Source organism: Engraulis encrasicolus, chromosome 2 (genome assembly GCF_034702125.1).
Source record: "Engraulis encrasicolus isolate BLACKSEA-1 chromosome 2, IST_EnEncr_1.0, whole genome shotgun sequence".
NCBI classification, from domain to species: Eukaryota; Metazoa; Chordata; class Actinopteri; order Clupeiformes; family Engraulidae; genus Engraulis; species Engraulis encrasicolus.
In genome coordinates this window covers 19,246,235-19,261,234 of record NC_085858.1, presented here as the reverse complement: position 1 = coordinate 19,261,234, position 15,000 = coordinate 19,246,235, and the positions used below count along the sequence as shown (strand labels likewise).

At 45.3% G+C, this 15,000-nt stretch overlaps 1 protein-coding gene across 4 annotated transcripts in view; it reads right to left on the bottom strand.

Moving 5' to 3' along the window:
- Window positions 1–15,000, bottom strand: part of LOC134469896 (RNA binding protein fox-1 homolog 2-like) — a 54,739-nt gene that overhangs the window by 17,697 nt on the left and 22,042 nt on the right. For 2 of the 4 annotated variants that reach the window (XM_063223937.1, XM_063223923.1), the window contains exons 2-5: window positions 10,573–10,770; window positions 9,107–9,283; window positions 8,343–8,396; window positions 7,787–7,879 (exon numbers count right to left, since the gene is read on the bottom strand). In XM_063223937.1, the coding sequence (XP_063080007.1) occupies window positions 7,787–7,879; window positions 8,343–8,396; window positions 9,107–9,283; window positions 10,573–10,770 (522 nt within the window). Of the gene's footprint in view, window positions 1–7,786; window positions 7,880–8,342; window positions 8,397–9,106; window positions 9,284–10,572; window positions 10,771–13,791; window positions 14,315–15,000 lie in introns of those variants that run through there. The other 2 variants (XM_063223942.1, XM_063223930.1) reach the window with 2 other exon arrangements.

Genomic DNA, 15,000 nt, shown 5'->3' with positions numbered 1-15,000 from the left:
TAGGGACTTTGTCAGGTTAACAAATTATAAAATAAAACATTGAATATAATATAGCAGAGAGGGGAGAGAAAGAGGGGTGCAAAAACATTTGTTGAACAAAATTAATAAATTTAATAAACACAAAATTACACACAGCCAAATATGGGCGCATCACATGACCAACAGTGCCAGTACAGGACCAACAAAAAAAGGAGGGGGGATTTCGAAAAAAAAAAAAGGAGAACAAAATATTCAGCCAATCAGCAAGCTTCGGATGCAGCATAGAGACCAATCAAAACAATCGCAGCACTCCCATATCAACACATACAGACAGAGAGGGGACAGGAGAGAGGTGTGACAGAGGAGGAGGAGGAGGACGGGGATGGGCAGTGACAGAGCGACAACAGTGATCTTTAGAAGTTCAGAGACAGAAAGAAAAAGGGAGAGAGAGAGAGAGAGAGAGAGAGAGAGAGATGGAAGGAAGGATGCAGGTGGGGGGGATACAAAGAGGCACAGAAATAACAGAGCCAGTCCACATACAAACACAAAGGGGAGGGAGGACACACAAGATGATTGGATGAGACTGAAACAAGAACACCTTCTCTACAGAAGCAACACCAAAAATAAAGAGATCAAATCAAGTCATATTGTTTTTCTTCAAAAGAAAAAAAATACATAAACAAAAAAAGTACCATGGTGCATCATTCAAAGAATCAGTGACCATTCTCCAACAGATTTCACTACGTGTGTGGGGAGACAGAAAGAGACAGGATAACCAGAGCATGAAGGAAGAACAGAAGAGCAATCTTCATTTCCAAAACGAGAGAGAGAGAGAAAGTGTGAGATACATCAGCAACCAAACTGCAGTATATGATGTATGGTAAATAAAAAAACATGGCCAGGCAATATACTGCTCTGTGATATTAACTACAAACACACACAGTGGAAAAGAAACGAGAGGAAATAAAGAACAAGGGAAAGATCAGAGAGAGAGATAAAAAAAACTATCCCCACCCAAAAACAAAAAACAAAACAAATAAACAGGTCCAACCCAAGCCATAAGAATCCCAAAATTCAAAGTGTTGTGGAGTTGGCGTGGTTGGGATATAATCTATAATCTACGAATCTATGATATATTAACCCCCCCCCCCCCATTTGTGAAAGTAATTCCATTTTCGTTTTGCTTGCTTTGTCTCTGAATTACTTGGCTGGCGTGCGCCATATGTTTCCATGTACAAGCTGCTCAAATGTACAGAATCAAATTAACCTATTACGCCAAGATAATTCCCCACCCCTCACCCTCTCAGATTACTGATCTTCCCGTTTTCTGACCTCTAATGTTCACAGTTTATAGCCAATATGATCGTTGACGGCTGCAAGGGATGTCAGCTATACATATGGATCAGCCAGCAATATTACGACGGGTGGGCTGGAAGGCTTCCACGAGTTCTACTCCTCTTCCATGAGTCACACAGCAACAACAAAAAGGAAGAAAGAAAAGGGGAAAAAGTCCCTAGCAATATTCACGGTCATTTTAACCATCATTTAACCATTCCTTTATTACTGCATGAATTTCACCACTACACTTATCTAAATATAGATACAATTACACCCCAACATTTTTTGGGTATTTTTTCAATAAATGATAGCAATTAACTTTGGTGGGCGTGAAAAGGAAGATGACATAAAATGAAGACAATGAGGAATTGATTGAATGGCATTCGGTCAGCCATGTCATTTCAGGATGGGCAGGATGGGGGGGATAAGGGGTGGGGGGGGGGGGGGGCATACAGTAATTATACAAGGACATTCAACGGGGGGGGGAAATGAAGGGGGAAGGAGGGTGGTGGAGGGCTGCTAGCGGAGAGAGGGGTGTGGATGGGTGGAGAGAGGAGGAGTAAATGGAGTGGTGCAGACGCTATTAGCTCTACGATGATAAGCCTCAGTTAAACCGGCACACGCTTTAGCCTCTGGCTCATCCCTCATAGCTAACGCTGCCACTGCCAGCGCCTCCGCCACCACCAGCATTATCACCACTACCACCCCCAGCCAATCTAGCCGGCCTACAGCACATATCTATTCTCAGTCAGGGGAACAAACGAGGCCTGCATACTTATACGCACACACACAGTGTCACATACAAACATGTCATGCTGTCCAGAGTTAGATTGTTAATTATGGATCTGTAAGTACTGTTCTACACTGCTCAGCTAAGGCTGCATATTCCCTACACGCGAGCTCGTAAGAAGACAAATGACATTGCAAACGATTTGGCATTCAGTTCAAACGATTGCAATTACTTTATTTAATTTCTTTCATGAGTACCATGATCATTTCCTTTAGATTAATCCAAATGAGAGCAAATTAGTAAGAGTAAAATAAAATTAGCATTTTACTTGTGTTTATTACGATTTTTAATTGGTTAAAAGCGTTTTTTTAATCTTTTAGGAGGGTGGGAAGGGGTCAGTCAGTGATGATGTCATATGTACACAACTTACCGTTGCCGAGGAAACAGCGTGAGGACACGCGAGTGGTTACCGTGGAGACTGACAACAACACACATAGAAGTCATCAGGGAAACAGAAAAAATAGAATAAACAAATAAACCAACAAACAATCTGACAGGAAAACAAAAACTAACCCCACCAAATGCAAAAAAAAAGAAGAAAAAAAACGAGGCTTCATGCCTGAAGACATTTTAAAAGGTCCTCTTTTATCAAGACAGTAGGATGACAAAAAAAGAAAGGAGACCCAGACATACAGAAAAGGGGGGATGGGTTAAACGTATAGCGATAAAAATAGGAAGGAGTGATGTATATGTATTTATATACATTGGCAGAGAACAGTGCTGATCTAGAGTTAGATTAGATGGCCATTTATGTGGCTGAAGCAACAGTTGACTAAATTAGCAGCTTCACAGGTGTTTTATGGCTATAGCGAGACCTCCTTTAGCTCTCTGCCGAGCACATGCGGAGTGATGCATTGGCTAGTTTATTTAGGTGGGAGGCCTCAGCCAACATGCAAAAACAAAGCTGTGATGATACAGAACACTGATCACTAATCATTACTTTTCTATGTTTTTTTTAGCCTTAGAGAAACTGGTCAAATTTGCACAATGTTCACTCCAACGTTAGCATTTCTCCATTTCATATCCAATCTGATATTACGCCCATGGTGTATATGGAACGCAAATGCCCGACAGCTGACAGACAAACTAATGGGCTTCAAAGTGAAAGGAAAGGAAATAAATCTAGGACAGCAATGAAAGACAGACACAGAGAGGCAGGAAGAGAAGGAGCTGGAGAGGAATGGGAGACTTGGCAGAAGAGAAGAGAAGAGAAGAGAAGAGACACACAAACAAACGAAGGGTTGAACACCTCTCCACCAGACACAGGGAGGGGGGGAAAGCGAGGAAGAGGAAGAGAGATTGGACACTTGACTGGGAAGAGAAGAGACAATGGGGAACGGGAGGGGAAAAAGGGAGAGATAGTGAAAGTCAGAAGGAGAGGAGGAGACAAGAAAGAAAATGGAAGAACAGCACACAAGACAAAACACACAGGCGCACACATGTACACACACATACACACACACACACACACACACGCAAACACACACACACACACACACACACACACACACACTCCTAACCCACATCCATATCCACCGAAGCCAAACAATCCGCTCACCACTGAACATGCAAACTGGCTTTTATGACCAGTCTGACCAGACCCAAAGCCAACTCTAAAGATAAGCCTAGATTAGTAACCATCAGCCCAGGAAGTGAGATGCTGTACTCATGAGGACCAGAGCTACACACAGCCTTCAGTTCACCACCAAAGATAACACCACATCCCTTTCTACCAAAGCGACAACATTATGGGTTTTGTTTTCAAGGTCTCAGGACTTGATTTTTCAGACCAAAAAGGGACCCAATTGATCCATCAATGGTCAGCAAACATCAATGTCTGCTGAAGGTGGTTGCTTGGAAATGAAGGCTGGTGGGTCTGACCTAACAGCACAGCACAGACAGAGAACGGTAATTCAGACCACCGGTGCACCCCTCAGCCATGCAAATAAAAACCAGAGACGTGACGAGGAACAAGGTGGGGGAAAAGATCAGTGCCGCACAAGAGAGCCAGAACTCCTTTCAAAAAGAAACAAACAAAACAACAGGACTAGAGGAACAGCCATGCAGTGAGAAGATCTAGACTCTAAATAAAGGGGATGTTCCTTGCAACAGCTTCACCCGTCTCCCCCCCCCCACACCATCCCATCCCCGCCCATCACCAAACAGAGGCACCAGTGGGGTGCATGCAGACCCCCTCCAGGCAGCCTGTCACAGCCCAACACCTCAGCCACATTGCACCCAGCTCCCTCAACGCCCCCCAGCTTCGCCCCCAAATCAACACCCGCCCCCAACCCCAGTCCCCAAATCCCCCCCGCCCCATCATCCTCAACCCAGTCCTGGCTAAAACTCTGCGCCATGGAGCCATCACTTCCCACCGCGTAGAGCGTGCATGCCTTCAAATGACAAGACGTCAACAATAACAACAACAACAACAACAATAACAACAACAACAACAAGAAACAACTCACGCAGAAACACACACCAGACTTGAGACTGTGGTATGATGGTTGGAAATCTGATGGTTGGGGTTTTTTTGGGGGGTAAGAAGAGTTTCAGTAAGCTTCTGAACTCAACAGTTGTATGCATGTCATAAAGAGTTATTTCAGGGTATTCCACAGTGAGGTGGGCATACTCGATGAGAAGATTTAAGCATGGAGGTGGACATTCACAGCTATATGCGGTTTAAAAGGTCATCGCAATCGTGGTGAAGGTGAGTTTGTGGAGGGCAGATAGAGGGAAGGAGAGGGCAGTGTGTGTATGTGTGTGCGTGTGTCACAGGTTTTAACAGTGGAATACCCCTTGGGTGACAGAAGAACATGCACCCACACACCAAAACACCTGAAGGCCTATGATAAGTATTATGATGCAAAACTGGCTGCAAACTCAGCAAAGACATACAGTGAATGTGGAATAGGGGGGCACAAGGAGAAGGAGAAGGAGGAGGTTCAAGAGGACTAACGAAGTTGACCACTTACATGAGCACATTTGAGGCGCACGGGAAACTGACCTCTTCACAACGCAGAGTTTTTTGGCTCCCAGACATTAAGGAGACGGCTTAGATGTAACAGAATAGGTCACACACTATAGAGTAGCTCTATTCTATGCAAACACACCCATAGATTTATATATAGATAGATATAATTATTTATACACAGACATAAGTAACATCAAATCTGTCCCCATGCATTTAGTCTTTGTCTGGTAGATTACATGGTCAAAGTACTGCTATACTAGAAATTATCAACAACATGCACAATTTTCAGGTTTTTCCATAACTAAACAGAACTACACAATTATGTCAATAAAGATCTGTAAGAATCTCCACAAAATCTGTATATTTCTCTTGTAATTTAAAAAAATAATTGCAAACAGAAGCAGAACTAATCTAGAAAATTACTTTTAAGTGTCTAATGTTGATTAACAGCCATAAAGTGACATTTCAATAATGTTATCAAAATAAATAATGATTCCTGTTTTGCCTTCCAACAATATTTGAAGGACACAAAAGTAGCACATGCATTTTCAAACACTACCCACGCTATTCAACACTGTTCGCACTGCGCCACAGTCTCATGCATTATCAGTGACGAAAAGCTAAGTCCATGCAAAAGGACAGCAAAGCTGTAAGAAACGTGTGCTCTTTAGATCAGATTGGTGTGCAACAAGGCACTGTTCTTGAGCCATTAAGAAAAAAAATCACATCACTCCCAGTGACACCAAGCCATGGCTGTCAGAGAATGACAACTTTGGTAGAGATGGAAAATAACACTATATTCAGAGTTTGTGAAAAATGTCATAGAACACCATACGCCATAAAACCTAGGATGACCATCCACTAAAAACAAATAGCTGTCATCAATTAGGCTCAGTAGAACCATGCAAACAGGGAATGAACCATAGAAACCTCTTAAATGACGAGGCATGATTTCACAAAACTCTGAAATAGCAGAACCACAGCACGGCTAAAATAAAACAGACAATTCAACCTCCTGAAAAATCATGGACCTTTCTTTAAAGTGTCCATTTTCATCCCATGCACAACTGACAACAAAGCCCTAACATTCCTACCCATGCAAGATACAGAGAACACGGCACATATACAAGTACTACAGCTACTGGACCATCACATGCGGTAGTGCCACAGAGTTAGTATGGAATGGAGGACAGGCCCTCCAAGTGGTGTAAACCATGCAACAAATTTCAAACTAAGAAAACAAAACAAAACTCAAAACATTTGAAATGAAAGCAGGAGGCTAGAGAGACACGAATGACAGAACCCTTTAAGGACAGTACAGGTTGCCAGATTGTAATGCCAGTTCTAGAATGCCATTCAACTGCAGACAAGGTTCTGTTGGCCTCTACCCATGCTTTTTGTCAGTATCCATTCCACTTGCTGATTGACTGAACAGTGTTAAAGGACATAAAAAGCAGGAAAAGAAAAAAAATACATGAAAGAAACAGCAGTAGCCACATTCATGCAACAACTGGGTCATTCACACTCGCTCACACGCACACACGTACATCCACTCACACTGTAATAACACAATCATTATCTGCCATGTTAAAGTCAATACCATTGAGCCCATGCAGATCTGTAATTTGAAACGAATCTTGTAATTGAAATGAGATGGGTCGCAGCAGTAGTGTCTAAAAACCCAACACATTTACCAGGCTTTTCCAGTACATCTCAAAGAGAGAGAGATAAAGATACAGACAAACAAACATAATTGTCATTCGCATGAGCATGCATGATCCCCAGCCAGTCTCCTCCAGCGCCAGCTCCGACGCCTGGGCAGGAGGGGGAGGCAGCCACGTGCGGAATCTCAGAGGGTGGGGGGGGGTTGGGGTACGGAGTGGAGTGGAGAGGAGAGGAGAGGGATGCGGATGAGTTATGACTGTGATTCTTCTTCAGCGTCACATGCTATTTTTTTTTTTTGCACATCTGTAGACGGCATGCCATGGCCACAAGACTAACAGGCAAATATGGATATATATCCACCATCCAGCCACAGGTAAATTAATTTAAAAAAAGAAAGAGAAGCAGACGAGAGTTTGGCTCTCCGCACACGCAAACAAAGGATACATGGTAAACAGATGAGAGGGTAGGTAGGAAAATAAAGGAGAATTGTATGGAGTTTGGCCATGCAGCACTGTGGCATCGTCTCAAGTGGGCATGCTCCAGAGTAGCACAAATTACCAGGGAAAATCAAGGAAGTACAGAGGCTGGATGTATGTGTTTTAGGACATCACAGTAGTCTACACAATCAATGCAAGGAGAACAGAAAACCAAAAAAAAGTAGTAGCAACAGTCATCATGCCATTGTTTAATCTTTGCACCCAAATTTTCTGTCCCTTGAGAAGGAAACAAGAATCCAAGACCAACTGAAAAGGGAAAAAAACCTACCAAACGCAAACAAACGCAAAAAGGAAAAAAATCAAAATGGCCGCAAACCAACTAGTACACCAGCAAAGGCACTGAGAGGGTACATGTCAGTGTGTCAAGGGGGAAGATGGTGGCAGGGGACATATACCAAAACAAAACGAAATAAATAAAATAAAAAATTCAATCAGTGGACAAGCAGAAGGGCCATGGCAGCAAGAAGGACTGGCACAAAACAGGAACATAACCAATTAAAAGTGAAATATATATGTATGCATCAGGAAGGAAAAGAAATTTACCTCAATCTTTCGGCCTTCCACTAGCGTGCCATGAAGCTTTTCACGGGCCTTCTCTGCATCAGCACTCGTCTCGAACGTCACAAAACCAAAACCCTACCCAGCAGTAAAACAGAGAGACAGAGAGAGAAAGAGAGAGAGAGAGAGAGAGAGAGAGAGAGAGAGAGAGAGAGAGAGAGAGAGAGAGAGAGAGAGATGGCAAAATAGACAGACACACACAAATAGTGACAGATGTCAATTGTGAGGAAAATGAGCAAGAAGTATATATCAAAAATATTCCCTATCCCCCTTCGCCTAATTGTTGACCTTTTCCAAATGTGTGTGTGTTTGTGCATCCTCGTGTATGGAAGAACAGTGTCTCCAGATCGACAAAACAAAACACCATATTGATCTACAAAAGCAAATGTCAAGCATTTCCATGTGTCCCCATTTGCCTTGCTGATGTACCCCAAATGCATGTCAGGCTCTGTGGAGACTGACGTCAGGACGACTTTGATGGCATAAATTAAAAGACACATAAAAAACAGCAACGGAATAAAATAAAACCTGCTGCACTTACCTTAGAACCTCGCTCATTGAAAATGATCTCAACGTCAAGAATCTTCCCAAATTGCTGTAAGAGAGGGAAAAAAGAAGAAATAAAAAAAAAAATAACGAATGATGAAATCCCTGGCACAGCGCACATGTGACTGTTATATAAAATCCTGTAACAATTACCAGCACTGTTCACTAGGGGGCAGTATGCATCAACTGAACAGCAAACCCCCATGTGTGGAGGACTTTGCCTGGCTGTACTAACCGAGCCTCTGCCTGTTCTCATCCCGATCCCCCTTTAACACTACTGTCTCATATCTAACCCATGTGCAAACAAGGCATAAACTAGCAATTAATGCAAGCAGCAATGGCGGCTGTTTCCCATGCTAGAACATTGCCTAGCAGCAGTGCTGATAAGATAAAAGGACATGGCCCTCTGTGTGTGTTCCTGCTGAACTGTACATGAAGTGAGGGAAAGAGAGAAAGAGAGAGAGAGAGAGAGAGAGAGAGAGAGAGAGAGAGAGAGAGAGAGAGAGAGAGAGAGACAGAGACAGAGACAGAGACAGAGACAGAGAGAGAGAGAGAGAGAGAGAGAACGAGCAGTGACCCTTTGCCACCCTGAATTTCCTCCCCCTCCTTTTCCTTACTCCCTTGTTCTTTCTTCTCTTTGGCTGGTGTTTCTGTGTGTGTGCACACAGCCAAGAAAGTTAAGTCAAAAGGAGTCAAGTTATCTGGGAGAGATGAGAAAATGGAGGAGAATGAGAGAAGAGAAAGCGTGTCTGTTCTCACCCCGAACATCTGCCTGAGGTCGGGGTCGCGGAAGCGGAAGGGGATGTTGGAGACGTGGAGGCGCTTTGGGGTTCCCTTGGCCTCTGATGAGTCACACACGGACACGCTAGCCGACACGCCCGCGCCACTCGCCGTCACGCATGGGCCCACCTCCACCTGAGAAGGGACCTCTGTCTGCTGCGAGAGAGAGAGAGAGAGAGAGAGAGAGAGAGAGAGAGAGAGAGAGAGAGAGAGAGAGAGAGAGAGAGAGAGAGAGAGAGCAGAAAGACAGCAGAAAGACAGGGAGAGTGTAGAGATCGAGATAGGGAGAAGAGAGAAAGAAAGAGGTGTTTTGAACCGTTAGTGGGTCACCACATTAATCGTTAAACTCTTCTGTAAGAAGATGCCCCTCTGGTTACTCCTCAGTTGTGAGGCCAAGATAAAAAAAGAAAGCGAGAAAGCGAGAGACAAGAGATCGTGATAAGAAAAATAAAAAAACTGTGATGCCGACAGTGGGGGCTTAGGCCAGCAGCAACCAGGCTCAGCCACGTACAAGGCACAAGGCATGGCCGGCTGGTTCACAGCCACTGTCTTACAGTGACTCAGTCAAGCAGAGTGTCTGCAACCCTTGATTGTATATCTCACTGTAACAGTACATCATTTCATTACATTACATTACATTACATTACACTTGGCTGACGCCTTTATCCAAAAAGCGACTTACAGTTACTTACAGGGTATTGGTTACAGTCCCTGGAGCAGTGTAGGGGTTAGGTGCCTTGCTCAAGTACACCTCAGCCATAAAGTGCGGTAGCGAGTGGAAGGGCGGGATTTGAACTTGAGCACGGCCCCTTTATCCACACTGCTCCAGGGGCTCCAGAGACGCTTTGGATGACGATGAAAAACAAGCGTCATATGAAGTAATGCAATATATTGGATAAAAGGATCAGCTATGTGTAATGTTATGTCGTCAATTGTAGCAAGGAGCGGGCTTCACTCAGTGTTCATTAATTACTTTGAGGGTGCTGGCCTATGTAAAAACTCCAAATGTAACAAGGTGGCACACCTTGCATCAAGTGTCTTTATTTGCACACTGAAGAAGACAAACACCAAAATCCGTTCAAATAAAGACACATGATTCAGATTTCGTTACATTGAAATTAACTTTTGTAATCGCTAGCTAAAATGGCTAGCTGGTGTCCTTTTCACTAGCCAAACACACAGTCACTTGTGGGTCAAAGTGGCTATAACTTCTTTTTTTACCAGCCAAACTTAATTAATTAACCTACATTTGTCCGGTTGGCGGATGTACATTTAAAGTCCTGAATGCAATGTAATATACATTGATTTGCACTCACCACAGTGTCTTGTGCTTTGGGATGACAATGAGCGCAAAGTGTAATACAAAGTAATGCAATATATTGACTAAAAGGATCAGCTATGGATAATGAAATGTATTGTAATGTAATATATTGACAGGTAGTCACCGGAGTGCTGACGCTGCTAGGTGCTGGTGTGGGGCCGTTGGTTCCGGCTCCGGCCTCGGCGGGCCCCTGGGGACCCGCGGCGTACAGGGCTCCCCCAAACTCGCTGGCCAGGCCATTCTGAGGAGGGGGCGGCGGGGGGAAGGCGTTGAAGGGCGGGGGCACCAGACCCTCCTGGCCTCCTGATGACTCTTGAGCTCCCTGTTAGCCGAGACCAAAAAGAAGAGCGAGAGAGAGAGAAAGAGAGAAAGAGAGAAACAGAAAAAGAGAGAGATATGCTTTAGTTACACGTAGGCACGGTACCTTACTACACAGACGTGTTAATATAGCAACTTTGAACTGCATTGTGTGATGGAAAGAGACAGATGACGAAAGATAAGACAGAGAAAAAGAGGGGCCATCACTGTATAATGTGGAAAAGTGTGTGCCAAGACACACAGGGGGGGGTTAAAACAGACCGCTCTTGAATTTCACTCTCCTTCAGTCCTGTCTCGGTTTTTTTTTTTCTCTCTCCCTCTCTCTCGTTCACTCCACACAGCCGCACATTGCCAGTGGGTTTCAGTCAGTCTACCATGAAATATTCACTGCCGCGGCATCCATTATTGAAGCTCTGAAAATTTGATACACACATCTCTACAGCGAGGGACCAACTGACGATGCGCTCCACTTTGCAAAGGGGCTGCGACACGGGGCTGCAGACACGCGGCCACGGTCAGTCACGCAAACGTTTAGCACGGCCGCAGACACTTGGGCCATTTCTGAACTCATTTTAATTACCGGTCCCAGTCTCTCACACACACACACGCACACACACGCACACACACACACACACAACCACACACACACACACACACACACACACACACACCGTGTGACTTAAAAGTCTGATGTTGGTGTTGCGATCTTGCTGCCACCATCTGCACAGGAAGACACAGGTTTCTGGGTTTAAACTCAAAACCTCCTGGCTGTGCTGCTCACCCTTCACCCCTCAGAGGACGCACATAGAGGAAGGCGGCCCGTAGCGTAGTGTAGTGTAGTCCTCAGAGGACGCACATAGAGGAAGGCGGCCCGTAGCGTAGTGTAGTGTAGTGTAGTGTGGCGGCCGTAACACCTGCCCTGCGGCACCTGATTACATTTTTAAAAGCTTTGTCACCGCACACCTCGGTCTCCTCTCGCCCGCTCACACTCGCAAGGGGACACAGTCACAGTTGGCCATCTTCCTATTGTAGAAGCAGCAGCAGCAGCAGAGCAGCAGTATTTGAAGAGTGACCCTTCTGGAGAAATGGGGGCCGTGACTATTAAATTAGGAACTAGTTTGGGGGAAAAAGCCAAGTAGACAAAAAAGTGGGTGAAGCATTGCATGCCGTTTCAGTTCAAAGAGGGCCTGACAGAGTTACCAATGATGCTTTGCGAAGATGACGGGCCAAAAAAGCAAACGTGGCAGTCAGTCAGTGGATGTCTCCTGGCAGAGATTTGTTTAATTGTCAGATCCGATTGGAAGTTTGTGGACACAGCAGGGGCGACCTCCATTTCAGAGCAAGCATGCAATTTGCTCTAAACTTAAACACGCAGACCTGCATTCTGCGTGAAAGCCACACCACTAAGAGACAGCCAGGGAGAAAGAAAGACAAAGAGAAAGAGGGAGAGAGAGAAAAGGAGAGGAAGAACGAGGGCGGGAAGGAGGGACAGACACAGAGTAAGAGAAGAAACGGAAAGAGAGCACAAACCCAGTGTGGGATGGTGTCTGGAAAAAATAAAAAGAAAGGGAAAAAAAAGGTCTGAAGGGGAAAATAAAAAACGAAAAACAGGGCAACTCTTAAATGGCTCACTTGGGAGAGCACTGATGACGTCCCATGGAAAAATGAGTCCCGTTATGTAATAATAATACACCGCACGGGCCGCGAGACAAGCCTGGCACACACTTGGCAACACAACACCCAAAATATATTACCCTCATCATCACAGCCATCATTGGACGGCCTCGAGTAGTATACATAGGGGGATGCTGACATTGAGAGACAGGCTCTGGCAGTTGCATTAGCGGCTAAAGCTAAGAGAGATTTACCCCCTTCTCTCTCTCCTCCCCTCCCCCCTGTGATCCTGGCACCCACAAGAGCACAAAGGGAGAACACCACATACACACTCACATGTGGAGGGATCCTAAAGGGGGCACGGACGCCCAATGAGTCACTCTGACTCACTGGGCATGCGGTTGTGTGTGTGTGTGTGTGTGTGTGTGTGTGTGTGTGTGTGTGTGTGTGTGTGGTAGTGTGTGTGCGTGTGTGGTAGTGTGTGCGCGCGTGTGTGGTAGTGTGTGTGTGCGTGCGTGCGTGTGTGTGTAAGAGTGGAAGAGAGACAGAGGCAGAGAGAAAGAAGGGTGGGACGATGAATGATCTTCAACATGCATGAGCTGGGCATGATCTCTCTGTGCCCATCTGCCAGCCCACAGAGCGGACAGCGTTCAGGTGCTGAGTGAGCATGTGCAGAGTGACTGCAGAGAGAGAGAGAGAGAGAGAGAGAGAGAGAGAGAGAGAGAGAGAGAGAGAGAGAGTACACACAGGGAAGCCGTCAACTGCGAGGCATGCCTCACACTGGAAAAGAGTCCTAAAATGGTAGTCCCCCAGTCACAGAGGCATGCTATCTCTCTTTCTTTCTCCCCCACTCTTTGAAATTGCCACCCTACCAGGTTCCACTCACCTACTGAAAAAAACACAAACTCAGCAAAAACAGCCCATGTCCCACTTAAGTGTGATACATTTTGTGCAGCTTACACATACAATTTTAATGTTAGTATGCAAAAAAAGAAAACCTGAAACATAAGGAACGACAGTGTCCCTTTGGTTTAAACATTAGCCATACAACGCAGGCCCACATCCCACTGAAGAGACCAACACATGCCACATGACACCGACATACACTTCCACGAAGTAGTGTCAAATTTCATGAACACATTCAGTTCAAAGACAAAACAAAACACGCCGTGCCATACATGCAGGAGCCCAATAAAAGTCCCGCCGCCATTCAAAACTAGGCTTGCCATGCCCTGTAGTAGAACTAGAGGTCGCGACATCAGTCACACCCACTATAATAATTTGACCTGAACACATAGATACGCCTTGTTCTTCCTTGTAAGCGTCATTGCACGCGCGCACTCAACGGACTGATTAAACAAACCATTCGGGAGGACATAACAAAAGACAAGCAAGAAATGGCAGGGGTTACCTGCGACACCATATGTTTTTCCATGCACCGGGAGGACGAAAAAAATGTTTGCGGGACCGTCAGTGCCCGCCGCGAGCTGTCCAGAAGCTCTGCACGTGTAGCGATCAGTAGATGCGCGATCTTTGTTTTTGTTTGCATCCGGAGGTGACGCCAGCACGCAGTTGGGTGCAATTTACCGGCTGATGGAGCCTCAGCCAAACTTGCTACGGGCTACAGTAGATGCTCTGTCAGCTCCATATCGTCGTTAAAAAACACCCACAATTTAACTCAGAAAAGGGGGTTTACGACAAACTGTGACAATTGTGTAAAACAATTCTCACGACATTGCCTCAAACTACTACAACAGCGCGCCTCTCATGCAATAATACTGTGCATGCAGTCGTTTTCTTTTCCTGCTCGTGTGGACGTCCTGTATGCCTTGTCTTTCTCCGCCCTCCCCCTCTCAAGCCTTCCTTCCTCGCTTTCTTGCTTGATAGAATCCAGATGAATATTCACGCTCGCTCCGCCCTTCCCCACGCCAATCAACGTGGCCGCCGATTTGGAAACGTGAACCGCTGGCCGCCAGTCAAGCGTGATGATATATCACCGCCTCCCGTCCCCTTCTACGGTCTCCCAGGCGCTGCAGCTCCGATTCCACGCCACTCCTCCCAAGACAAACAGCCAATCAGCCTCACTCCAGCTTTCTCTCAAGCCTGCACATCAACGTATGACTTCGGGAATTGGTTAATTCTTAAAAAAGGTTTTGCCATCTCGTGGCTCTTGGAAAGAGACAGGCAAGAGACACCCCCTTTCATAGAGCAACGCACAAGGGTTTGTTGTTAATGGGACATTTTCTGCATGTCAAAATCTTTGAATAGTCTGTAACATGAGCAACAAACACTGAAGCCCTGAGCAAATCACTCCCTTAAAAAAGCAAGCACAAAGTGACTGAACTGTAAATAATATGATGAATATTTTTTAAAAAGTGAAGATAAAATCACAACAACATCAAAATGGGCTCCACATCCTCACAGGTCAGCAAACATGAAATTAGTTGGAGGCATTTTGTGCATGCCAGTGCTTTGGCTAGTGACCTGTAACATTTGGGCCGTGTAGACAAGCAACAGACAGGCAAACCCACCTGAGCCTGCAGCTGCCAGACTCACCCAGATCTCTGAACAAGTTGCTGTGCGTGTGTGCACTCAAATGTTCATGAGGCAGTGAGTGTGT